The following is a 27,702-nucleotide window of genomic DNA, read 5'->3' on the forward strand; positions in this document are numbered from 1 at the left end:
GCATGGTGGCTCAAGCAAATATATGAAGTCAACAGACCGCGGAACTTCTTTCTGTAGTGAGTAATGTCAACGCCAAATGAATCAGGCAGCTCTAGTCACCAACATTTTCATTTCCAACCCAAAGCTGACTCATTAAAAAATTTAGGAAGATTACCACCTCTCAAGAGGTAGCAGAAGCATGGTTATCAACTAGAAAATGTCATGTTTTGAGCTGCTTACTATTTTTCCATGGGAAATGGCTACAGAATTGATGTTCAGAAAGGAATTACTTTTCACACCACTGAGTAGTGGCAGTGATATAAGGCAAGAGTCCACCGCATTGTACAGGTAGAATGGATGACAAATACATGACCCATCTAGTTAGGCATTTGAGCATGATACTACTGAAAAAAGGCTATTGGGAAGAGCAGAATTGCCATCTTTATATAGCATACTTTCTGCCATGCTTCTTTAGTCCATTAATTCAGCTGCTCAGACCATGTTGCCTCTCCCAAGCATCTCCGATAGTTCTGAGTTCATTCAAGGTTTCCTAATTTTAGCCACAATATTGTAATTCTATTTCAAATTTCTTGACACCATCCACCAGTGTGACAGCTGACATCATCTTCAATCTTATGAAAGTTGGATAACAAGCTCTAACAGGATCTGTATTTCCACTTAAAAAAAAATCACAGGCTGTGCTGTACAGTATAAACCAGAACTACAGAATACCTTGCAGTAGTACACAGACATCTAGCTAAACAGGGTAGGCAAAAATCTGAATAAACCATAATTTAATTTACCCAGGAATAAAATTAGTATTAAAATATGAATCTTTTACTGCTTGGAGCAATGCATGCCAGCAGATAGTAGGAGAACACAGGCAGAGTATAAACTCAGACAAATGTTTATTTTTCTAGTAAACATGAACTGTATGCAGGAGGAACACATGTGGCCTACAGCTATGAAGGTATTATAAACATCCCCCTGCAACATATTAAGTGTGGAAATGTTTGACTGTCAAGGGCATCAACCTAAACATAGAATCTAAGTATGTTTAGAATCCTTTAGATATCCCCACATGCTAATATGCACACCTCCGTATTTTATGCCCACATATAGGTTTGTGGTCTATTACAAATTAACTTACTAGCTAAATATTATGGGTACAATTCAATCTACTCTTAGACATCAAAACTCCTGTTGACAAACTAGAATAGAAATCAAATTAGAAAGTTAAAAGCCTGCTATGAACTAAACATTGTATGGATAAAATATTGTACGTTTAAACTTGATCCAAGCAAGTGAAAAATCAGGAACTTAATTTTGATCCTATACTGTGCACAATTTCCTTTTCCTTAGCTTTGCTATAAACAACAGCAGAAACACAGAAATGAGGACAAAAGTATGTTTGTGTTTACTATTGCTGTTGACAACTTGTACACAACACAAACTAAATTCAATGTTGCTAAGCAAGTTATACTGTATCCTTTAATATTATTTTTTAAGGATACCTGGACTGTCTTTATAACCTAAATACAACCTGAGAAAATTTGAAAGGGCTACCAATGCATTAGAAGAATCCGTACATACAGAGCAGTTTTAGGATAAATTCCTATATACATTAAAAAAAACCCCCTAAAATTTCCAGAATGTCTTGGAATGTACCTTTGATAATGCTTTTGAAGTCATGATACCTATCTTGGTCTTCTGTCTGCTGACTGAACAAAAAGTTTCATATCAAATTCAAAACATAAACAGGACCAATACTAACATCTCAGATTATAAATCCATCAAGGTCTTAATTTCATTCATTTTTGTTTCACCAGAAGCAAGTTTTTTTGTTCCAAAGGCTCCTGCTGCAAGTTCTCTCTTCTTGTTCTGAATTTTCAGCATATTTTCTTCTACAGAGTTCTTCACAATGAACTAATGACATAAAAAAGAAAAAGCAAACAGAAAAAACTTAAAAGAAAACACAACAGCTAAAAGTTAAAATTACTTTTCCAAGTCAATTGCCCAAAGACCAAACGCAGCCCTCATGGGATCCTAAACTTACCTCCGCTGAGTTCCCCTGATAAACTAATCTGGCCCCTTTCCCATATCTGCCACAGCTGATCATTAATGGTTTCCCAGCTTTAGTTTAGCACATTTCTCCTCCACTACTTTTTCAGTTCTGAGAGAGTGAAATCTCTCAGGATTAGTTACTGACTGCAAGAGCTTTAAACTAAAACATACTGATTTTTCTCCTGTTCCATTTGCCGCTAGTCCTCTGGTTGAAGGAAGTTGTGTACCCTCTCATCGTTCTTACAGGGAAAAGAAAATAGTGCTATCATTTGCCTTTATTTCTAACAAGAATCTATTTCTCCTTGCAGCAATTCATTAAAGCAGGATCTCAATCCAGCAAGTATCCATATGTGCATAGAAACATTATTCTGCATATACAGCGAAGACCTCAAAACTGTAGAGTGTAAACCTCCAAACTGCCTTTCCCCCTTTTCTGCTCCAACAAGAGCCCTTTCCACCTCACATTGTACAGCAGATCCACATATGAGACACTAAATTTTATAGCATTATTTGACAGTTCCCCTTTTTTTACATGATCACAGGTGCTAAAAATAATTGCCCGCTCTCACCTTGGTGATAACAACATCCTGCTTTTGCCCAAGTCTGTGACATCTGTCAAAACACTGGTCTTCCGCAGCAGGATTCCAAGCCTATCAGAAATAATCGATAATCATGCTAAGCCCTTCCAAAAGTAATGTTTTCAAAGTGGTTATTTCCAAATTATACCATTATACTCCTGAGGCAAGAGGATTTTACTGAAAAATGTGTAATAATTTGCTGGTGGAAGACAGATTTTTAATATGTTTTAGCTTCACAGCCAAGATTTGCTGTTCATCATTGACAAACACAACATAACAGTGGACAGCAGCTGATTCAAACTGACCTTTATTTTTCCCATCATGGCTGAGCTACCAGTAACAAACTGTACTGGTCAGTGACACAAGCATGGAAATTAAATGCCACACTAATTAAGCAGATAATACTTACTGGATCCATTAAAAATACCCGTGAAGCTGCTGTTAGATTCAAACCAACACCACCAGCTTTTAGAGATAACAGCATTATGGTAGGAGAGCCAGGCTCATTGCTTTGGAACTGTCGAATGGCTTCTACTCGTTTTTTCTGGGTCATGGACCCATCTAAGCGAACAAAGGCGAACCCAGATTCCCTGAAGCAAAAAAAGGAAAAAAAAAGGTTTTATTATACCATAGTCATTCTATATAATATTGTGAACTCTGAATGCAGTTCTGGTTTTTCCTTAAAGCATGAAGTTCTTCTGTGGCAAATTTACAACTTCACATTACAGCAGATAAAATACATTTACATTTCTCCTCTTAAACTTTTTAGCAAGTACAATTTCTACTTACTTTAGTGGAATCTCTATTAGAGAAAGGAATTTTGTGAACTGAGAAACAATTAAACTCTTAATAAATGGATTCTTCTCCCTTAGTTTTATTAATGCATGCATTAATGCATCAATCTGAAAAACAGAACAAAAATTACCATTTTACAAACAATTTTCTTTAGATTGGTTTTGCCACAAAGAGGCACCTACATGTTTTCAGAATTGTGTGTCAGACTGGCCAACAGCTTCTCCTGTTTTCTATAACTACATGTCAAGTTTTTACTCTCATGCAGTTGAAAGAAAACAATTAAACAAGAATTAATATCATAGTGCACAAATATTTGGGTAAAACAATCTAGTTTCTTATATAGAAAGTTATTCCTTTGAAAATCTAGCGGCATAACACTGGGAGGCAATTTCGACTACTGACACACACCACTTTTAGAAAGTAAATACATAGTTATATATGGAATCCACTGAAAAATCAGAAACAGGGTTTCAGGAATTCACATATTTGAAAACAGTATTATTCCTAGGTAATAATTCTTTCCAGTTGACTTTTTACCACCTTGCTTATAGAGAGGCATGTCTAAATAACCAATGTGTGTCCTTCCTAGGTTGTCCTTCCCTTCTCTCAAGCAGAATATCTATTCTTAGATTGTGGCTAACTATGGCTAGGACTAAGAGAAATCATGAATACAGAATAATCCCATGTCTTCCTCTGTTCTAGCAACATAGCTACCCCAGGAAGAAAGACGGATCAAAGTTTAAAACCTAAGAATTAGGTAAAAGAAAGGAATCTAAAGAAAGAGTCCATGTGAGTGTCTGGGTGAATTCTTTAAATTGCCAAAGAGAAAACAAACAAAAAGCATTAACATTAGAAAGGAGCAAGAGGATGGTTGATAATAAATACACACAAACAGGTGAAAAACTTGTATACCCCCTTCAATTATTTTCCTTCTCCTAAATAAAATCCATTCACATAAAAAAGAGGTCCAGACTGGGTGCAAGCAGCACAAATCACAAAGAAGACAGACAGTGACAACAAATGCTCAAATGTACTGCAAGCCAAAGAAAGAAAATTGGCAAGACTGGCTGTACAGCTGCCAGCGCCCTTTGTGCCACCTTGAAAAGCAGTTTGCTTGTAAGTGATGGAACTTTGCCACACATTTTGAAAATGCTGTGTTCATTAATGCTAAAAATGTCTACTTAGATGTTTCCCTTCAAGCATATTTACGACTTACAAATTGTTCCAATATTCAAATGCTTTTTTTCCTGTTATTAACCACCCATTCAACAACTTCAGTGTCCCACGTTGGAGGCTGCAGGTTTCCCAGAATCATGGCTAATATTTAGTCACATACTGTACTATTTGCAGTATAACACCCAAACTCTCTTCAACAATCACCAAGAGCTTGTATATGAAATATTGTACCAAAAGTGTTCAGATCTGATATTTACCTTTGAACTGGAAACCCATTCTTGGTCAGCCTTTTTTCCACTGTCAGATTCCTCTAAAGGGCATTCTACTAAATGCTCTAATCCAACTTCTTTCCTGCAAAGAGGACACCTGGCATTTGGCTGAAAAACATTAAATGTTAAGGTTATTTTTTCTGAAAAAGGCACCCCATGTCATTTATAAGCTAAGTTTAAAGGTTTAAGACCTGGTTCACACACAAGGACAACCCACTGGTTCAACAACCCATGAGTTGTGCACAGGCAGACAAGCTGCCTGCCAGTACCCACCCCTTCTGCATTTACCACACAGCCCACAATAGGAATATGTTTTAAGGGAAAGAAACCACCACCTTTCTGCCGCACAAGGCTGCAGTACTCTTATGTTCCAAAAGAGGATAGTGAATATAGTCCTGCTTCATACCAGGTGCTGGAAGAAACGGGTGGAGGGGCGTTTCAGTACAACAGATCTTAAGAGTCACAACATTTGCATGTTTTGCAAATCAAGTCACGTACACCGATTATGACCTTACACCAGTAGAAAAGCCCTCATAGGGTCAAACTGCATGCTAAGTTCCAAATTCTTAAAAGACAGATGCTTTATACTGGCCACTTTTATTGTGAGAGGAAAATGTCCCCTAGGCAAATTGCGAGGTCCTCGCCAATTTTCTGAACCGCCTCCTCTGTTGCTATTTGTCCCTGAAGCAGAAGTTTGGAGTAAACAGTATCTCTAGGGACAAACAGTATGAGGGGGAATTTTTAGCAAAAAAAAAAAAAAAGGGGGGGCATGGCACCAGAATATGCTCTGATTTAGAAGGCTGGCAGATACAATTGCTCAATTTACGTACACTTTTAAGAGTGTGAATTATGTAACAAATCATTTGGCTACCAGTGAGCTTAATGAAGCTGCAGGACTCCTATTTTAACTGCAATCTTATTTTTTCCTTGCTAAAATTATACTAAAGAAATGTCTGCAGCCGACGATTCTGTAACCAGGCTGCTATTTTCAAGTGTTTCATCTCTTCATGCTACTGAGGAATAAAGACATTCTTCTGAGTACAGGAAGACAGAACATTCACAACAAGGCACATTTTCTAATCATGGAGGGTCCTTGACACATAAGAATTGACTGTCCAATCATCTAAATATCATGGAGTATTGACACTGATATAAAAGTTTTATCTTCAACTCCAACCACTCACCCCTTGTGTGTTATTATACTAACAACACCATCAGAATAGAGCTTTCACTAACAGAGAACTTTAACTTAAGAATCTATATTAAATGTTTGAAGAAATGTGTATGTGCAGCTCAAGTAGACATCTCTTCTGAGAAATTATAGGGAGTTTTAACCTGCAGAGAACAGCAGAATCAATTTCCTCTTTTCTAGAGAGCTTTTGGCTCACTTGCAACATTAATTGAATTGCTCTTGAATGAATTCATTTGGAGATGCGGTAACTGCTCCACTAGTGAATACTTCTTTTCAGATTTTCAGGTTAATTGATGAGTTCTATGAAACAGACTTATGAAAAAGCTAAATAGAAGTATTTTCTTTTTACATATGAATAAGGAATTCAGATTCAATGAAGTCAGCTTTTTAAAAAATAAATGTAAAATGTTGCTGCTACCTAAATTCAGGGTAAAGGATACTGTGGAATATCAACCACAAAAAGTTCAAAAAATGTAAGGGCACAGGATAATATGCAAAATGGTACCCTGAATATTAATACAAAGGGAAGAGGGTTGTATGCAATTTACTGTACGTGCAAGTGAGGTGATTTTTAAAGTTCAAGCAAGAAACTGAAAGTGTACACAAAGAGAATCATGTTAAAATTATTTTTGGATGCATTTATACAACAGTCCAAAATACTCATCACTTCAGAATAGTTCATTGGAGTTGAATGAAAAACATAACAAACCTTCTCCTTTTGGATGACTTCACAAATACACAGTTTGCAGAAGACATGTGCACAGTGAGTTATCACAGGAACATTTAGGGACTCTAAACAAATAGCACATTCTTCATCTGATCCAGAACTCAGAACTAATTTCATCTTCTCTATTAATTTCTCACGCAGTTCTTCAGGAGTACTATTATCTGCCCATATGAACACACAAAAGCACAGCCATAAGTATGTACATGATTAGTTATAAAATATGATGCAAAACAATAGTAAAGTAGCGCATTTAAGAAAATCAAGTGAGGTTCTGCAAAACTGGTTCACAATATATTTTACCCAACAGAATTGTTCTTTGCTGAACATGGCAGCTAACGATGCCCCCATGCAGTGGTATATTTTATCCTCCAGCCCAGCCTTCCATTTTTCTTTTCCAGCTGACTCTCAACACTCTACAGCTACTGTGAGCTGCTGCAGAGGCAGGCTGTCCTTTTCATTTCTAGATTTTTTCTTTCTTTTGCAACCTTTATGTGCTCCCGGCCACCCCAGTATCTGCCTTGCATTTCTCAAGAGCCTCACCTTAGTTCCATTTCTGCTGGCATTCACAACTTCATTTTGCAAATTAGAGGAATATACTCACCAACTGTACTTAAATACTTTTAAGATGTCATCATTTAAAGGTAAGAGCAGAATGTGCTACTGTAGTTATAGTTTAAAACAAGGATAGGTAACATGGTTCCTCTAGGCATCCATTTATGCCTGGACACCTTTTCTGGTGCCTTATACCTTTCCTTTAAAAAAATTAAGAAATCACCTTACCAGCATCTGGGTTCATATCAAAGTAAAGTAATGGGTTCTAGCCACTGGGAAGTGGAACTAGAGAAGTGGCACTAAAGATAGCAGATCCCAGTGGGGAACGGTGAGGGTGTGCAGCAGGTAGCCATTATGAGATGGAGCTAGAGAGGACTGTACACTTGTAAGTCTGAATGGAAAGGGCTACATAATTGTGAGAAACAGCAAGGGAGAGAGAGTTTAGGGGAGATTTCAACAGGATTCTGGAAAAAAGAGCATGTGGTTTTTTCATAACCTGCATGGAAGAAGAGAAGGAGGTGCGCACACATGATATGAATCACTGGAAGACAGACAGAATTGTGTGGTGTGTATGTGTGTGCATATGTCTGTGCATTTAAGCAGGATGATAGCAAGAAAATGACAGAAGGGAAAAGAGTTGACTGGCAGGGTATGGGAACACAAAATCTGCTTTCTGTGAAATACAATTCCATTGGTGCTGAAAGCTCAAATAAGTTGTTAAGTATGTAGGGAGTCAGACCCCATCTCTGCCTCCAGAGATTTTTGGGAGATCACTTGTTCTTTGAGCTTAGCTATGGCTTCCAGGACAGTCATTTTATGGCGGTTTCTCAAATTGCCAAAAGTGCCTACAACCCCAAATAGCTGCCTTTCACAGAAACAGCAATGACTACTTTTCTTTTTCCAAAAGCAGGTACCAAAAATACAGTCTTCCACTACTTTACAAATGCATTATTTTATAGTATGCATTTATTACTTAATTAAAATGGTTGCAGCTCATGTATGGTATTACATTCATAACACAATTTTTACTCACATGATAAATTAAATACAAGGCAACAAATTCAATCACAAGCATACAGTATTAGCAGTATGTCTCAGTGAATTAGACTAAAGGTATAACTACATTTTTAAGAGGGCATGAAGATACTGACCTTCCCCAGAGCTGGATGAAGATGCACCTGCACAGAGATGTGGATGGCAACACAACTGTCTCAGTCTGAGCAAAGCTCCAAGAACATCTGCATAGTGGGTCATAACAGTGCCCTCACTAAAATACCTGAAGAAGAATTTTGGCATTGGGGTAAAACAAAAGTTTCACAGCTTGAGTACCTGAATTAGGAAGCACAAACCTATGGTTTACTGAACCAAGAATTAACATCCTGTTCTCCAAGCCCTGTCCACAAGAATCCCATGTTGTCTTCAATGTGGGAGCAAAGACACTGGTGGAGCTCCCCTATGCACCCCCTCCCTCCCCACAGCACTCATTCCTCATCGTAACAAGCAAGTCTAGCCATGCACCATCCCTATGGAATAATGCAGTGCACACAGCTGCGCCTGCACTGAGAGACACATCCACTCTTCGCAGTGCTGGCAAGTCCTTTTCTCCATGCCTCTCTTGGCACGGACACAGGCAAAAAGGGAGGGGTGAGGGCACTGAGTTCAGGAGGCGTGGCCATGAGAAGGCCACTTAACCTTCTCATGAGAGGGAAAATTTGTTCTCCATCCATGCCTTCATGGAATCTGTAAATCATGTTTTTTATTCCAACCAAACAGGGAAAACTCTGACTTATCTTTAACTGCAAACCAGGATATCAAGGTAGGCCACGCCCACCCTCCACATTCAGTTTTATTCTCCATAATGGCCTGACCAAATGGTAGTAAAATTCTGCTCGTCCACCGGCAAGCAGTAGAAAATACGTCGACGTATGTTCAGAACCTTTGTCACATGCAGCAGAGATACTGATGAAAGTGTGGTGTCGATTCAGAAATAAATTACACGACAAAACATACAGAACTAAAGCAATGCACAATAAACCCACAGAAAATATTTTACTCTATATATACATTGAAGAGTAATTGCAATAATGCCTGTTTTAAATATGAATTGAAGACTGAAATTGAGATATAACCTTTTGTACTAATAAAATGCACAATCTTGAATAGTTAAGTCACTGAAAATAGCGCTATGAATTTTTAGATACCACATGATCCTGGGACCGGAAGTGCAAACTATGTTGGCCTATTTCTCAAAAAAATTTGGAATGCACTGAATTTAAACTTGCAATGCAACTTACTTTCACATGTGGCTGTAAGCCCACATTCAACTGTATTTGCTTAATTAGACTGTATCAGAGGGTCAAAAGCTCATGTCATGCTTCAAGAAATCATTCTGCCTAACAAGTTGTGTTCAATTAGAACAGACCAAGTAGTTGTAGATGTTACTATATTCTCCACCAGCCTGCTCTCCTCTTGTTAATGTTCTTTTCCTGAAAATTGGCCTCTTAGATGACAAACTACCAGGGTGATTATATAGGTACTAGTCAAACTATCGCTAGACAAACAGTGTATTGGCTACTGAATGCAGGAATTGTTCAAATGTTACAAAAGATTTTTTTAAATTGTCTTAATAGTGCATTCCATATAGGAACAGAACCTACAAAAGCTAAATCCCATATGCACTTACTTGGAAGTAAGAACCATTGAGCTCAATGGGGCTTACTTCTGAATGCATATTTACCCGATTCCAGTGTAAGGCAGTCAAATAAGGAAGCTTTCATATCTCAGACAACTGAATGCAGCCTAACAGATCCTTTTCCCACTTAAGAGCTGGCACTATTTACCTGCTAATAGCAGCTATACTTTCATCTTTCACAGACTGATAGATTAGATGCTCTTCATCTGTAAGTGTAATATGCTGAATAAATACTTTGCGTTCTGGGAGCTTCAAAACTGGCTTCCCTTTAACTTTGCTTGTTTTAGTTCTGCGAAGTGTAATGCTCTTAATCAGAGATTGTAAACGCCTAGCAAACATAGGAAGAAGGTATAAAGAAAACAGTATTAACACCAAGGATATTTTATATTTCATTCTGCTGCTAAATCTTGTACATCTAGCAAAGTTGCAACTGTGTTTTATTTAGATCATTCTGTTAAATAATTTTAAAAGGAATCTATTCTTCACAACATTTTTATTAATGTTTCAGTGTCTTAATGGAAATTGTTTTTATCCAGTTGTACATTTTAGTAATTGTTTCAAATTGTCATGGATCCTTAAGAGAAAGCTGTCTGAGGCCAAGACTAAGACATTAACAGCACAATCCAATATGGAGAATTACAGGCATCCTATGGAGGATGGATCAAACACTAAGGTTAAGTCCTTCTCTGCACTTCTCCCTCCCTGCAAAACACTTAGCAAAAATTGTCCATCTGGGTGTCTTGCCCCAGAACACAAAGAAGAGAGGTTGAGGCACCTGCAAAATACTGTGTATGCCGGCAGAGCCTCTCTCCTGCCCACAAAACCAGCCGCTGAGTTCATTCTTGTGACCTCCCAGCTACAGCTGGCATGGTTCCCTCTGTACCAGCTTTGACGGCAGAGGTAGAGCACCCAAGTTCAAACACCCAGCTCCTAAACCAGAGCAATTTTCTCCAAGTTAGAGCTAGAGTTCTCAATAATCTTATGGCTGTCTTGAGACTCTGCTAATGCTCCCAGAATCACATACTCAATAAATAATTCAGTTTATATATAACTTATAATATTTTATATATAACTCTATAATGTTCTTTATAGAACATCTTTATACAGAATAGAAACAATTCATACTTAAGTCCTCCTTGATCTCCCATAGTAACAGGACGTTGGATTGTTCTGTGCCACCACTCTCTATCCGTAAAAGGCTTCAACTTTAAAAATGATAGAAGAGACCATAAATCTTTTAAGGAGTTCTGAATAGGTGTACCTAAATGGAGGAAGGGAACAAGACAAAATATTTCACAGATTAAACCTCACGCAAGTCAAGCAGAAGTCACGAGAGGGCCAATGAAACAGATCCATGTAAAAGGAACTCTAAAACTTGCAGAAGTATAATTTTCAAATGCTGAACCAAAGTATCCTGTTTGTACATAATGCTAATTCACAGGTTGCTGTTGTTACCTGCTTTCAAGTCATCTCTACCTTCATGGCAACTCCATGAATGAAAGCCCTCCATAGTGTCCTTTCCATGACAGCCCAGCTAAGCAATTCTAAATTCAAGACCGTGGCTTTCTTTATGGGTTCATATTTGGGCTTCCCTTTCTTCTTCGGTATTACATGAATGGAGCTGGCTGCAGCTAAGGGTCAGATTAGATGGCCCAGGAGGCTCCTTCTGACTCACTATGTTTCTATGTTCTTCTGCCTTCAGCTCTCCCTAGCATAGCATGAATGCCTTCTCCAGTGAGTCTTGCCTTCTCATGATGCAGTCAAAATATCATAGCCTCTGTTTTGTAATTTCTGCTTACAGGGAAAATTTTGGCTTCATTTGATTTAGGACCCACATGTCTGTCTTTCCATCAGTCCAGGATATTTGCAAAGCTCAACACCATGTTTTGAAAGCAACAATTTTCTGCCCATCAATTCATGGGTTGTGTATCCCCAAACTGGAGGTAAAAAGGAGAAGTTCTCACTTCCGCTTTCAATTAATAACCTATATCACCCAATAGGAGTCCAACCACACAGAGTTAACCCAACAACAAACATGGATTATCTCCATGTTGTTTAACCACTAAATCCCGAGTTTCCAGGTTCAGACATTATGCTAAGAACATACAAACAAGGTGATAATACATTAAGTGAAAGCAGAAAGGACATGCTGGAGACAGAGCACATACTACTGACAACCCATACATTACATACAGATCAGTGCCAGCTTATATTATGTAAAACTAACCAGGACCACCATCACAATCACTAAATTATCCCTGAAAAATTAGTTGGACTACAATATTCAGTTTCCATCCAGATGAGCTTATGTAAAACCACTTTCACATATTTTAAACATTTATTCGTACAGGGACAAGAATACTGCTGTAAATGATTGCCAGGCTGGCAAGTGGATGGAAACACATACAGTTACAGCACAGTATTATCAATATTGTTTGGATCAAACTTCTGATGGATTATGAAGTTTTTCATTTTATCAATTAAAATTATTTTTTAAAAGCAGCGACTGGTGAGGTATTACATTATCTCACTACCATGAAATATAGCAGTTTTGCATCAACCATTGGCAGGCTGCCATGCAGATGGAACCCATTTGCCTAAAAGTGGCATCCACTTTACTTCTGAAACATCTTTAGACAAAAATAAGCATACCTCACAAGTTTACAGCCTGTTGGTTATGCTTAAAATGCATTAAAGCCTCTCCTCACATGATGTACTGACCATTTAATATTAATGTGAATTGTAATATACAACTATGAAAAATCAATACATAATTATTTTATGTCCAATACTGATGACAATCTAACATGAATCCAGCAAAAATATTCATTCAAGCCAGATACAACATAAACTTTGAAAATTTCTGAAACCTAGCATGCATGACAGCAACTTAGAAATGTAAGGAAGTTTCTCATATCAATTCCTGCTACTGCTCATGCTGCTCCTCATGATGGGTTGTTATGTCATTTAATCCTGGACTAATTTGTCCAGGATTAAATGATTTAATCCCAGGATGTCTTGTTTGAGAATAACAAGCTACTCCAAGAACTCATGGGCTGCCCCCAGAGCTTGCTCTATGCACAGAAGATTGCTGTGTTATCCAAACCCAGACTACAGACCCTACAGTAGAAAAAAGAATCAGCCACAGAACCACTTGGAAGGAGCAGCAAGAGAGAGAGAGAAAGAGAGCGCGAGCGAGCGAGCGCCACCTTGCTACTCTAGCCACAGGGCTCTCAGGTGACTGCCAGTGCCAGCCAATCCCAAACTGCTCATCTTTTATGTGACTGGGACATATAAAAACATGGACTCCATGCAGAAGTTGCAGCATTAACAGAGCTTCACTGCATGCAAGTGCTCCATTCCTTGAACTGTAGTTTGCTACTCAGGTACTCACTAGAGAGAAGGGAAGGGGGAGAGACTGCAACAGAAACTTACCACAAGGAAGCAAAAAACTACAATCCTATCCAAAGCAATTTTTGCAGAGTGTAAAACAAAAGAGAGGCATAACACCACACTGTGGTACAGACAAAACCACAGACACCTACTGAAATCAACAGGATATTAAATACACATGTGATCGATTAAAAATAATCTCAAGTAATTGTGAAGCACTGCAAACTTCTGCCTTTGGTATAAATACCTGTCAGAATCCATCTTCTCTGGGCATCCAGTTCTAGTACAGCTTTTGTTTGTTGAGTATTTGGATTTCGCACTGTGTGCCCTTCATCCAACACCACTCTCAGCCACTTTAATTTGTGTAAAGGACTATTACCTCCAGACTGGAAGAAAATAAAAATGGATGCAGTACTTTAAAAAACATTTAAAATACACACTTTCACAACACAATACACTAGGTCACATTTCCCCCATTCATTTGCTGTAATTTTATTTCTAAAGTTCCCAAAAACTGAAGTTCTTCGGGAAGTTTACAAAGATTAAAAACCTAAAACTACAAGATGGTATGTTGTTGTCGTTGAGGCCACATTGGTGAGGGTGTTCAAAGATAGGCTGGACATGCACATGGTGGGCATGTGATGAGCGAAGCCGGCTGGAGCCGGGGCTCAGACTAGATGGCCCGGGAGGCCTCTTCTGACTCGCTCTGTTTCTGTTTCTATGTTACATGGCATCAGGTCATCTCCAAATTATGGTGACCCTATGAATGAATTCTCCCCAAGACATCCTTGTCTTTGAGATCCCTGCTCAGCTCTTGTAAACTCAATAGCTTTATGTGCCTTTAAGAAATCAGTTCATCTTATAGTTGCTCATCCTTGTTGTCCTCTGACTTTCTCTAACAAGATTGTCTTTTCCAGTGAATCTTTCCTTCTCGTGATGTGCCCAAAGTAAGACAGCCAGTTTTGTCATTTTTACTTCTAGAGAAAGCTCCAAATTTATCTGACCTAGGACCCACTTGTTCGTCTTCCTTTCAGTTCACAGTATTTGCAAAGCTCTCCTCCAATACCATGTTTCAAACCCATCAATTTTTCTTCCTGTTACCATTCTTTACTGTCCAGTTTTTACACATAGCAAAAATGCAGGATACAATTGTTTTAAGCTAACAAAAAGTGACACTGTGGAAATGCTGATACTGGTTTGAGGAAGTAAAATTCAGTATTATACCAGCTAAAGTATATTTTTATTAGCTATAAATCATTTTTCCATTTGAAAGATGCTAATATCTTGCTCCAAGTTTTTACTATACTTACTCCATAGTCAGTAGCTAAAACATTATATGTTGTTAATACAACATCTTGTCTTGAAAGCATTACTGGATCTTTGCTGCGTTCCGAGCCATAGTACACATAAACGTTCAACTGAACACAAGGATCAACATGTTGTTCAAACTGGTCCTGAAATGAAAGTTACAGCAACATTATGATTAGGTGATAGATGACAATATTTACTGAGCATCAGCTATCAATTATTGATTTAGAATGTTGTTGTTTTAATTACTGTAAGTCACACAAGCAAGCCCAATCATGAGCTATGATAGTGCCATATAAATTGAATCAATCAATCTTGTGCTATGCTGATAGAAAAATAAAAATATTTAAGAGTTGCTGAACAAATTTTTGTGCAGCCATGCAAATTGTGGATTGAAAGCATAACCAATATTTGAAGGAGCACAATTTCGACTGAAATCCTATACTCACTTAGCTAGTAATAAGCCACACTGAACTCAGATGGATTTGTTCCTGAATAGAAATGTACAGGTGTTAAATTTCTTATTTGTATCCAAAAGGTACCTTGTAAAAGCAGAAAGGACTGCAGTCATGCAAAGAGGACTCTGTCTTGATTTCTTCTACTCCCTACCCCTTCTAAAAAGCTTCTCCTAAGCACTGATGGACTTTGCAGAATAGCATTGGAAGCTTCAGGGGGAATTCTGCAAAAAGCATGCATGCCCTGAAGCCTTTCCAATTTGCATAAGGAACCTTTGGATCCAACCAATGATAAATGATTGTCATGATTATCACTATCATTTCACTTTTTTCCCCTTATTGTGCAAGCTAAAAATCTACTTCAATACTTATTAACCATTTCAGCAACTTCTATGGGTCACTTTCTCCTTTTCCAAAATCCAGCAAGGGCTGTACCTCTGCTACAAAAATTGCAACACAAACAGTTTTGCTTTAAAGCAAACCGCATATCTTCCACATGCCTCGTTTTGCAGCAAAATTGGCTGGGGTGGTTTACTGCTTTCACAAATTTAGCAACAGGGAGGGCAGCAACTATAAAAATAGCCCATGGAGGCTGCAGGCAGCCCACGAATTGCCCACCCTGCCTTGTGTGTCATAAGATCCAGAACCCAAGCCCCTTCATCCCATCCCATTCTCAAAGTAAATAAAAACAAAGCTAAAACTCTTATATAATGGGAGCAATTGGCCAGAGCAAGAGGTAAGGGGGTGTGTGTGTGTTCCCAAATTTCAACAGAACTCTGCTTGAAAAAAAAAATATGAAGTAGAAAAAAGAAAGATTAAGCTGTTCACAGAATTAGTGAATGCCCAACACTAAAAAGAATTGTTTCAATTGCAAACCTACAATCCAGTTACTTAGGACCGAAAGTGGACAAATGATCAATGTTGCTCTAAGATTCTTGTCACTTTGACTTGTCTTAGGCTGTACTGCTGCAACACCTTGGAAGCAAGGAAACGCACAATTAGTGATGCAATTACATGACAGTAATTCCACACACCCCCTTCTAGAAGTAACCAACCAACTATATGCTAACATTACTACACCGATATGTAAGGTTTTCAGGGTTTTTACCCTACTACATGGGAATTCAATGCCTTCACACAGTTTCAGCTTCCTTCCTCCCTACTTTTCAAATGTTTGTAAGCCATCCAGAGACTTTTAGTATTGGATGGCACATAAAAACTTTAAATAAATGTTATAGCATTGTATTCTGCAGCATTCTACTTGAAGCTATAGCTTAAGAACAATGTAATAATTATTTTCATACTGGAATACCTTTTTTCTTTGCTTTTTTTGAAGCAACAGTTGGTTCTACAAGTGCAGAGGCAAATGTGGTATCTTCCTGAATGTCTGAAGAAACTGCTTATCAAGAGAAGATGAAGAATATGCATTTGCAAAATGGTTTCTCTGAAAATTTAACTAGGCAATTGAGTCAAAATGCAATTATTTCAAGACACAACTTCCAAGTTATTCAGCCATATGCTTGTGTATATAGCACATATTATTACATATTATTGCATGTGTTATTATTACATTTCTATACCGCTTGCAGCTGAAGCTCTCTGGGCAGTCCACAACATCCTGATTTCAACCAGGCCCAACACTGCTTAGCTTCCAAGATTAGGCAGGATCAGGCACTTCTGGCTACACAGAAGCCTGCAGGCATTTCTTTCACAGTATAAGAGAATGAAAGGCTTAGCCGCCAATCAACAGGACAAAGTTTTATATGTTCCTTGCCCAGGGGCAAATACAGTCCCCCAGGCAACTCCAGAGAGCCACATCTCATCCCCTGACTCCACCCTCTTTCTCCTAACCACTGATCACTTGGTGGTTTTCCAAACCGCCACCAAAATTGTCCCCTTTCTAAAATACTGTAATGCTTCTTCTAACACTTGGCTGCTTGCACTAAGCCCCACTATGCTGCTAGCCCCATTTCCCTTTTCTTCAATCCTCTTTGCAAGCCGCCCCAAGGCTTTCTGCAATGGGGGTGCACAAAAATGCTTTAAATAAATAAATAATCCCGCCCCACCCCACCACTGGATTGCAGTTCCCTCCAGCTTCTCTCAAACTGAATTTGGTGCCAAGGCTAAAAGGAATTCCTCACTTCTGGAATGTAGGTAGAAGAGTATTATTCCTTGCTCAGGGCTTACTTACTCAAAAGCATTGGAAACACAGTGGGAGAAGAACCAGAAAAGGCTTATGATAAATAAGCAGTTAATAAAGTTGATAATTTACCCACGTTTATGAAGCTAAGGTTGCAAATCCACAATATTAAGTTGTGCATAGCTTCCAAAATTGTCATCATTAGGTACTATTAACCATTTTGACAATTTTGATTGTGCCATTTCATATATTGCCAAAGTATCATACCTTGTCTTCTTTTTCTTGTTGCTGGCTTTGTTTCTTTCATTTTAGAGGGAAAATCAAAAGAAAAATGTTAATATATCAATATGCTTTGCTTGCTAATAATATTTCCTTAAGATCTCAAAAAACTAAGTGAAACTTACTTTTTATAGTTTGTGTTTTCGGCTCTTCAGGTTCTGAGTCACTGTCTACTGCATACTTTGGCTTCTTTCCCACAGCTCTAAGCCATTTTAAAAGAAAAGTTGCAAATGAAAAATATTCTGATATTTCATTTCTGTACTGCTGAATGATCAAAGTTCTTTCGACAGTTTGCAACAGTTCATAAAAGAAATGCAATAAAATACCATAAAATCTTAACATTTTAAGCTGAAAAATTAGAAAAAGCTAAAGCATACAATGAAGTCTAGACCTGTAAAAAAACCTGGAATGGGTAATGCCCTCAAGCCTTTGAATATCCAAATATATCTTCAGATGCCTCAGCATAAAGAGCCATCTCGACCTGGCACTGAAAAAATGTTGGTGCCAAATGGGCCTCATACATGGAAAGCCACAAAAAAGAAAGTCCTTCCTCCTGTTGTTGCCTGCCCTCCTTCAGAGTTGGCACTTGGAAGAAGGACCCAGATGCTGAACAGTGTCTGGGTAGATTGTGGCTAGGCGATGCATTATGCTCCCAAGACATGTAAGGCTTTATGGGTTAAGGCAAAGCAAACTAATGACAACACACTTGACAATTCCAGATGGTCCTACTCAGCAATTTCCTGTAGATATTAAATAGCATGGGGATCAGAACAAACCCCCACGGAATTCCACCCTGGAGAATCCAAGGGGTTGAATAATATTCCTCAAGCACCACCTTTTGGAGACAGTCTTCTAAGTAGGAACAGAACCACTGCCATGCAGTAGCTCCAATTCCCAACTCACAGAGTTTCCCCAGAAGGATATCATGGTCAGTGGTATAGAAGGTTGATGAGTGATCCAGAAATATCAACAGGGTCACACTCCCTTTGTCTGTCTCCCACTATAGGTCATCATGTAGGATAACCAAACAGTTTCCATTCACCAAAACCTGGTGTGAATCCAAAGTGGAATAGATCCAGATTATCAGTCTCTTCCAAAAGTACCCAAAGTTGGCATGCAAGAACCTGGCCTAAGAAAAGAACATTTGTTGCTGGCCTAAATTTGTTCAGGGAGGATTTCTTCCTGAGTGGTTTCATCACTGTTTCTTTCAAGTCGCATGGGAATGCTTAACAGATGGAAGTCCTACCTTTTAGGACGGGACCTAGATGACTGAGATGGCAAAGAATCATTTTCTTCTTGTGCATCAGAAGCATTCGGCTGAGATCTACATTTTGGTACTTCAGAAGAAAAAAGGTTCATCTTAAGAGTCAAGCTAGTTGATAGTAGGTAAGATAACGAATATAAACAGGGGGAAATCCTGTACTCTGATGCATATAAGCCTCCAAACTCAGGAGCTTATGTGCAACCTCTACCATTGCCAAGTCCCATACCAAGTATTTTATCTAAACAGCTGGTTTTGGACATCTAAATAAAACACCAGGGGGAAGGAGAGGGGAGGGGAAGGAGGCTGGGAGGATGACAGAAATAAGCCTGCATCTGGATCCAACCCGCTGATATTTGTCATCTCAGATCAAAAATACTTCAACTAAATTACCTTTTAAGTCATTCTCCAAAGCAGAAACACATTTCTAAAAGAACAGAAGTGCAGTTAAAATGTATCTAAAATGGAATAAATCTTTTAAGTTTGAATGTAAAAATCAACAGTGCATATAAAAAATTGTTGGAACATATTTGAAGAAACTGACCTGCACAAGTACTCCAAGTAGAGAAAGTATACCATTAAGTCTTTCCCTGCTTTTAAAAATAATTATAAAGAAAGAATACTACCTAGATTACATTAGCTGTAAGAGATAAATTAGCACTTATAAACATGTTTAGGGATGCCCTGCTTCTGAATCAACACTAAAATACATTTTGTTTAGAAACAAAGCTAATCAACACGCCAACAGTTCTATTATTAATAGTAACATCTTTATTAGATACTAGTAAAGTTTTAACTATATATATATGTATATATATGTATCACCTCCTTCGTATTATTTTTCTTTTCAAGAGGAAGGGATTTGCCATCATGAAAGTTGGTAAGAATCACTGCAATCACAGTAAGTGTTTTTCCCTAAAACACATGAAAAAATGGTTAATATTTCACAAATCATTTTCCATAATCAGTCATATTTCATTGAAGTGTGCATAATTACCAATCCCATATCATCTGCCAAGATTCCTCCAAGCACATTTTCTGGTCGCTTCTTTTCAGCAAAATTTGTGAGCGTATTATAGTAGTAGTTCTCCCTTTCTTCCCAAAATGGAGGCAATTCTTTATTGTTCTCACGTGATATCATCCAAGCTAAAGCTTGCTTCTGATGTGGGAATAATGGAGTCAACACTGCCTGAAAAATTAAGATGCAGATTACCCTGCTTTTCCTAACAAAAACCACACTTTTACCTCAATTTTCCAGCATTTAATATATCAACAAACCTTCATATTAGAACATAACCAGTGCAATGTATTTGAATACAAAGCCTGTGTAGTGTAGTGGCTGGAGTGATGAACTGGGACTGGGGAGATCCAAGTTCAAGCCGTCATTGAGCCATAAAGCTCACTGGGTGACTTTGGCCCAGTCACTGACTCTCAGCCTAATCTACCTCCCAGGGTTCTTTCAAGGATAAAATGGGGAGGCGAAGGATCATGTAAACCGAATTATACTCCTGGCAAGAGGCAAAAAGGCAGGACACAAACAAACCAATACACAAACAGAAGATGTACCTGTGCTGCTTCCACTTCACGCGTTTTATCATCTTCCTTCAGGTCTTCAAACAGTTTGTCAAATTCTGTTTTAAGCTAGAATACATGATGATGTGCTAAAATTAGTTTTTCGTATTTCATTTAAGATGGTTTCACTCCGTTTTTTATTATTTATTTGTAGGCATTGTGTACTTCTAATTACACTAAAATCCCCAAGTGGCTCCCCTCCAAAAAAGCTGTTGCTCAAAGCAGCTAACTATATTTAATATACTTTAAAATCCAACGTGATTAGTGCTTACAGTAGACCCACTGAAATGGATGGGGTTAAATTAGTCCAATAGTCAAAACCCATAAAATGGTACTACTCATAGAAACATTTAGAATTAAAAACAATTCAAGTTAAAAGCAGTAGCAAGCACAACAACCATAATCATACTCAAAAGGAAAAGCATAGCCAGATGAGTTTTTTTAAAAAAGAAACATAAGCTTTCACTTTAAAAAAAATCTAGCACATCTGCTATCATACATGCATTAAGACCTAGCAGCAGTTTTTTGTAGATTAATCCACTGTGACCTTTTTGTTAAGAACTGCTCTATTTCTAGGCCCCAAGGTGCTGTCATGATAGTTTGGAACAAGAATACCTCAAGCTCTGCCTTCTTCCACACAAAGCTGCCTGGGTATTAAGATCTTAAGCAGAAATACTTTTTCAGGTAACCCCATCATCTGACATGAGGCAGGTGGTTACCTACAGTAATGCCTTCTCTGTTAACTATGTGAGGATGCAGCACTCTGGCTTCTATCCACCCCACCAATCCACAATAAAATAAATAATCCATGAATTGGCATTACCTGCAAACTTAGTTATTTTGGTTACCTTTTGTGTTGAGGCCTGATAGTTGCAAATAAGTTTTTAAACAAGACTTTTGAAGAAATTGATTAGAAATGGGAAGGGATCTTATACTTCAAGCTCTACTCTTTTTTAAAATATATAAATTCACATTCTTACAGCAGAAATGGGCATGCATATACCTGTTCAGCTGTCATTTGTACAGCGGCATGGGCTGGAGCGCTGTAACTTGTTCCAGCTTTACCAGATGTCCAAGTAGTCCCCAAACCAAATTCTGAAGCTACATGTCAAAAGGGAGGGGCAAGACTAATCAATGCATGTCCCACCACTATCAAAGCCAAACTTCTTTCCATTTACAAATATCTAAGACACAAAATAGGTCAACATTCAATAAACATAGAAATAAAGTATTTGCGCTGTGATTAACAGAATTTCTAGAAACCTTACGTATACATTATTTAACTTACATTTTCCTGGAGGAGCTAACTTAAGTCCATGTTTTTTCAGATGATTTAGAACCACTTGTTTATTTTCCTCTCTTCCCCAAAAACTCAACTGTACTGGCATGGTGAAAGCATTATTTGCTCCATAAGGAACAACTCTGGAGAACAGAAAAAGAAAAACTATTAATTACATTCATATCCTATACTTTCTTGAAGGAGCTCTCGCACACCCCTCCTTTTACCCTATCAATACCTGTGTGAAGTCAGGTAGGCAGACATTGACTGGCTCCAAGTCATCTAGTAAGTTTTATGCCTGAGTGGCAATTTGAACATTTGAACCTTCCACATCTAGTCCAACATTAGCCATTTCAACAAAGCTTTTATTAAAAAATAAGTTTCAAACTATTCCAGAAAATGTTTAAAAAGGAGCTTGGTAGCAATCAGAATGGAATTAGGGAGAGAGGGAAACCATTTTGAAAATGACAACATATGCAGAATACTATTTCTGAACAACTTCTGTGTATTTAGGTTTATATGATATTTATATACCAATGTATAAATAGTTTTTGTTTTGGCTACAACATGCAAAAAAAGGTACAAAATGAGCATGTGTACAGATGTCAATATAACACTTTCAAGACCACATGAAAAATTCTGTCAAAAAATGCATTAAGTGCAACAGGAAAAAATAATATTCTGTTAATAAAATCACTAAAAAGAAACTTCTCTCTCTTCAGTAACTAGACTTCAAGAATTAAGACTTAATTCTGCAGTGTTGCAAGAAGGAGAAACATTGTAAGGCAATCTTGGCACATCTGGTCTCAATTCCAAACTGTTGCCATGCATTCCCATTTATGAAGCCACACTACATATAAGTACACATTTGTTAACAACTAACCTGGGTCTAATGGAGGCCTTTAAGCTATGTGTGCAGCAACTTCATGCAATATGCTCTTTCAAATGGGTAACAACTGTGTCTAATAAGTGCTTCAGGTAATTTTCAAAAGTGTAGATTTTAATTTTAAAATGGATTTGTTCTCAAAAGATAGACATGTATGTGGGGGGGAAATTCTGAGTTAGTATACCACCCCTTATTTATTTATTTGAAATTTTTGTATGCTGTCCCATTCGCATAAGCCTCAGGATGGCTTCCAACATAACATATACCCGTTCAAATAGGCCTAAATTGAAATGGTAGAAAAAGATGAATATAGGCTAAATTAATGTTTACAAATAAGGAGGGTAAAGAAACTTGATAAAATGGCTTAGCCAGAGACTGGCAGACTCTACAGCTGTGAAAGTTTGGGTGCTGGTTCAAATGCTGGGTCACCGAGGTGGAAATGTACAGCTTCTCTCAGAATTAGGCAGGGAAAATTAGCCCAAGAAGAATATGTGGAGGTGAATTCTGAAAGAGAATCATGAGAGTGTGCATGCCAGCAGCTCTTGCTGTGTCAGCCCCAGGCCAACTGGGCCGTCAGACTCAAAGTGGTTCCAGGCTCCTGGTGTTCAAGAAAATGCAGCTCTCTGGGAAAATGTAACAATAAGGTGATTCAGTGAGCAAACGTAAGCAGTGACTCTGGCCCTGCCAACATGCCACAGGCTCCAGAACAGAGAATACCAGGAAAGAGCGACAAGCGTGGGTATTAAAGTCAGTTGCATCCTGGGCTATCCTCAGAGCAGAGTGATGACACTCTATGGGATGCCTAAGCAAAAACCTCCAAGTATCAATTACCCCAACTTCAAGGTAGTAGCAGGGCTAGAATAAAAGGGTTTTGGTAGCTTAAAAGCCGAAGCAAGGGGAAAATAGCTTGTTTCTGGGCACTACACAACAAACTCAAGGAAGTTACTTTTGTCTGTTTATTTACATCTATCTAGCTATACAAACAGCCTAGCACAAAATGTTTTATTTAGAGCCATCAAGTAGTTTAACCTCACTGACCTATCTGGAGGGTGAGAAAATTTCAAAATTGAGCCCTTTTTTCCCAGTAAAATGTTTTACAGATCAAAGGTACTCCTGTAAGTTACACAGTTGGTTATTGGCATGTCAATCAGGCATTTACATGTTACCAGTTACCAGTAATAACTCCCTTTAAGCTAATCAAGAAGAAAGGATGTATATCTCTTAGGTCTGTGTGATTCCAAAGCCATAAAGCTTTTCAAACCGTATTCCAGAATAAAAAATTATTCTTTGTAGAAGATAGAGTAAGGATAATTAAATCCATACAGCACAATGCAAGTACCAAAGAACCAAGACAGTTGAAGCTCCTCTTTAACAAAACCCCATTAATCTAATCACACTTCATCATTTTACAGATATCCTCCATAATCATACACACACTATTCTCAGAGTAAGAGTGCAATCCTATGCTTTTTTATACAGAAAGATTCTATGACAACCAGCATTCTCCAGCAAGCATGCTGGGAGTTGGAGGTCTCTTTTCTGTCTAAATAGGCATAGGATTGCACCCAAACTCTCAGTGAAGCCACCGCTACATATTTTACATATATGCATAAGATGTGTTATAAGGCACCAAACAAAAAAGAGAAAGTCCTTAGTTTATATAATTTACTTCCTGCACATTATGATACTGCTTTCAAGTCTCCGTCTTAGTTGCAGTGACACAAAGAAGACGGTTCTACTATAGAAACAATAACAAACTGCTCTTCTGTTTTATTAAGTGTTAATGCCAGTGTGATATAGTGGCTAAGAGACTGGGACTTAGCTGACCTGGGTTCTAGTACCCACTCAGCCATGGAGCCAACTGGGTGACTTTGACTCTCTGCCCAACCTATCTCACAGAGTTGTTGTTGTGGGGATAAGATTGAGAGGAGGAGGAGGATGTAAGCCACTTTGAGTTTGTAAGAAAAAAACAGGATAGGAATTTAACAAACAAATAAATGCTGTTGTAGAAAACTAGTAGTTTTCTTCCTGAGAAAAAGTATTTTTGAAGCATATCACAGAATCATAGAATAGTAGAATTGGAAGGGGCCAAAGGGCCATCAGGTCTAACCCCTGGCTCAGTGCAGGACTTCAAGATAAACCATCCCTCTCAGGGCTGTCCATATACTTACCCTTCCAGTACTGCCAGCTTGTTGTCCATGATATATGCCAAGCATGCCGCCAGCTCTTTTTTGATGTGCCCTACCTGCTCTCCATTCACATTGTTTACTTTTACAGCATTCCTATCGTATGGATTATTAGGCTCTCGCTGAAGTGCAACCATTTCATTATTATTGACCTGCAAGCAAATTTGTAATTTTAAAAAGTACAAAAGCACAATGAAAAATACAGAAATCTCCCGCAAAATTACTAGGAAACCAGTGGAGGCTTCATAAGCAAAATGGGGATGGAAACAATTTTTGGCAATTCCTCCTCCCCCTGTGCCCCCCCATGCTAGATTCCATGCAGTTCCATTCTATTAAACAAGTTCTTATTGCTCCTGTACTTACCACCCCTGTATAGTACCGTAATCCAACCACATTGCCTCGCAAAGTTCCAAATAAGACAGCTGAATCTATATCTTCATCTGTCAGCACAGAAACATTAGTTCTCACAATGTCCTCTAGGCTGGGATAAAATTCACGGGTGAAAACATTGTAATGCCTGTCTCCATACAAATCAGGATCCAGCTCCCATGGAAAGTCACTGCAGGAAAAAAAAATGAAGAAGCCTGTTTTTAAAAATTGTTTCAAACTTCTGCTTAAGTGCATAAACATGTGACATTTTTAAAAGCAAAGATCTCCATAGCTTTGCTCAGATAATTTCTTCACTAGGCATTGCTTGCAAATGGTCATATTTCTACAGAATGCTAGAAAGTGTGTATAATATTAATATATTAGTTCACATTTTGGAGAAACTTGGCAGCAGTTCTCCAGGGTTTCAGGCAGGCAATTTTCCTACCTGGAAATTCCAGGGAATGAGCAGGAGACCTTCTGTTTGCAACCCAGGGGCTCTATCACCGAGTTAAAGCCACTTTCTAAAAATAGGGACCTCAAATAACCTGGCCTAGATTCCACCCTCCAGGAACTGGGAAAACCAAAGTTCTTCACATGAAGCTGCCTATATGGTGATTCCTGATTAGCCATTGATCCATATTGCCCATGTCAGGACACTGAGCCATATCAAAAGCCTGAAACTGACAAGTACAGTTTTATACTTACTGTTAGGATGGGCATCTTGATCTGACCAATAAACTATGTTTTAGTCCTGATTCTTCACAATATGCTAATATGTGTCTGCCCTGAAAACTATTTGCCATTTGTCCCTTCTCTTAATTCATTCAGCCTTTGGGTTCCACTGTCCTTGCCTCTTGCAAGGTCCCTAGGTGATTTCTTCTACTTCTTCCTAGCTGTACATCTGCCTACGATATTATAAAAGCTTCTCGTACAGCACCTTTCCTTGCAGTCCCATGCAGAGTACCTACATGCTGCATGTATTTCCTGTATGTCTGAATAAACCTTAATGTTACTTGGACAGTACACTCTCGGCGGACCTGTTCTCGCTGGGCTTTCTCACCCAATACTGCCAACACAAACTGGCAGCATCTCCCTAGAAGATCAAGCAGAATTCTTCCAGCAGTTCCCTGGAGATGCCAGAAGCTGAATGCGGTGCTATGTGCATGCAAAAGGCATTATACCACTGAGCTAAAGCAGATCCTTTTATCAGCAGCATCTACTTCAAGGGCTCCATCTTTATGCTACGGCCTCCTGCGGGAGAGGAATAAAGGCCCCACCGTTACATGCAACCGACATCTCAATGCAACATGGTCCTGGAAAGACTTCACAGGCCGCTCGCCAACGCCCCCAACCCACCTTAGGAACCGCCAAGCCATGACCGCGATCTCCAGATCACCGCGACGGAGGCAAGCCGCACAAACGCACGCCGCAACCAAGTCGAAGACGAGACCCGTGCTCCGCCTAGGCGCTTCCCCATAGGCGGACCCAATCGGACGAACAGTTTCAAACTAAGGAGCACTTCGGAGATTTTAGCCAATAAGACACCAAGAGAGGGAAGACTAGGCGGGTTGACCCTATGTCTCCTCCACCTATTGGCTATCTCATCCACCACTGAACGCATTGTGCACAGTCTTCATGGTCCAAACAGCTGCAAGAACGAAGTTGGGGCGAGGCAATTTGGATTTCGAAAGCAAATCGGCAAGTAGGCGGCGTACATGTGTATAGAACTGCGTCGGCCCTGATTTTTGTTGGCAATTTAGCATATGCTTCCTGGTTTCCCGTTGCGATTCATTTTGTTTGGCGCTGTGGCGCTTTGCATGCCTGCTCAGGATTAAATCCTTGGGAAGCATGTATTAGACTGCAGACATAGTTGATGCCATTGAGCATGCACCATAATATTTAATCTGAAAATTGGAAGATATTTATACATGTAATGAAATGATACTTGAAGTGTATTTTAATTTTTAAAAATCTACTGCATTCTGTTGATCTCTCTCTCTATCATCATTTTTTAGGAGCTGGAAACAAGGTATATTGGAAGGTTTCGGTGTTTCTTGAATGTAAAGTGATCATTTGTAAATTCTTTCTTTGAAATAATCCTGGAAGGACAGAGGCAGTCCCTTTGAACAGGTGCTGGTCAAATTTCTTATGAGCATCATTATAGAACAGTTTACAAACAATTAGAATAATTTAAATACTTAAGGATTACTATTATTGAAAGAGTCCTTATTTGGCATTTTAAAAATCAGAGAAAAAGATTACAAGGATTGCAAGGAAGGGATGATCCCTTTGCTTGAAGTTTATTTATTTGAACTATTTATGTTTTGCTTGATAACACAAATTCTCAGAGGAAACAATCCTAGACAGCATCTTAAGGGCCATAGAATGCTGCAGGCTTTGAAGAGGAGTGTGGGAAATTAATTTTCATAGATGGGAAAGGGAGAAAACCAAAGAGGCCAGAATTCAAGCCATCCTGGGGCTTCTCCGAGCCTCTTTCCCTCCCTGTTCTAAACAGCAACATTTTTGATCTAACAAAAATCCAGCCTAGGA

General features: G+C 38.6%; 1 protein-coding gene across 2 annotated transcripts; it reads right to left on the minus strand.

Moving 5' to 3' along the window:
• Positions 1 to 870: 870 nt before the first annotated feature.
• On the minus strand, positions 871 to 26,608 carry HLTF (helicase like transcription factor). Of its 2 annotated transcripts, none has more exons than XM_044432753.1 (25): positions 26,509 to 26,608; positions 25,147 to 25,342; positions 24,769 to 24,935; positions 21,721 to 21,854; positions 21,436 to 21,533; positions 20,427 to 20,501; positions 19,858 to 20,049; positions 19,686 to 19,775; positions 19,254 to 19,287; positions 18,846 to 18,936; positions 17,725 to 17,801; positions 17,588 to 17,620; positions 16,493 to 16,576; positions 16,061 to 16,155; positions 14,728 to 14,871; positions 13,665 to 13,803; positions 11,150 to 11,285; positions 10,173 to 10,352; positions 8,484 to 8,608; positions 6,763 to 6,941; positions 4,850 to 4,969; positions 3,411 to 3,523; positions 3,031 to 3,211; positions 2,613 to 2,693; positions 871 to 1,905 (listed from the first exon to the last, which is right to left on the minus strand). In XM_044432753.1, the coding sequence occupies exons 1-25, from the start codon at positions 26,526 to 26,528 to the stop codon at positions 1,762 to 1,764; spliced, it is 2,928 nt and encodes a 975-aa protein (XP_044288688.1). In that variant the 5' UTR covers positions 26,529 to 26,608; the 3' UTR covers positions 871 to 1,761. The 2 variants fall into 2 exon arrangements, with proteins under 2 accessions (XP_044288688.1, XP_044288687.1); XM_044432752.1 differs by lacking the exon at positions 26,509 to 26,608 and adding an exon at positions 26,334 to 26,400.
• Positions 26,609 to 27,702: the final 1,094 nt, after the last annotated feature.

The sequence above is a fragment of the Varanus komodoensis genome, unplaced genomic scaffold (genome assembly GCF_004798865.1).
Source record: "Varanus komodoensis strain SLA01 unplaced genomic scaffold, ASM479886v1 scaffold25, whole genome shotgun sequence".
Lineage (NCBI taxonomy): Eukaryota > Metazoa > Chordata > Lepidosauria > Squamata > Varanidae > Varanus > Varanus komodoensis.

Excerpts from the sequence above, each read along its gene's own strand:
- HLTF (XM_044432752.1), bottom strand. The coding sequence starts at position 26,368 with ATGCTGCTGATAAAAGGATCTGCTTTAGCTCAGTG. Across the intron at positions 21,534-21,720 it reads GTTAGCTCCTCCAGGAAAAT|CTTCAGAATTTGGTTTGGGG; the intron begins GTAAGTTAAATA and ends TTTGACATGTAG. Across the intron at positions 17,802-18,845 it reads TCTAGGTCCCGTCCTAAAAG|AGCTGTGGGAAAGAAGCCAA; the intron begins GTAGGACTTCCA and ends AAAATGGCTTAG.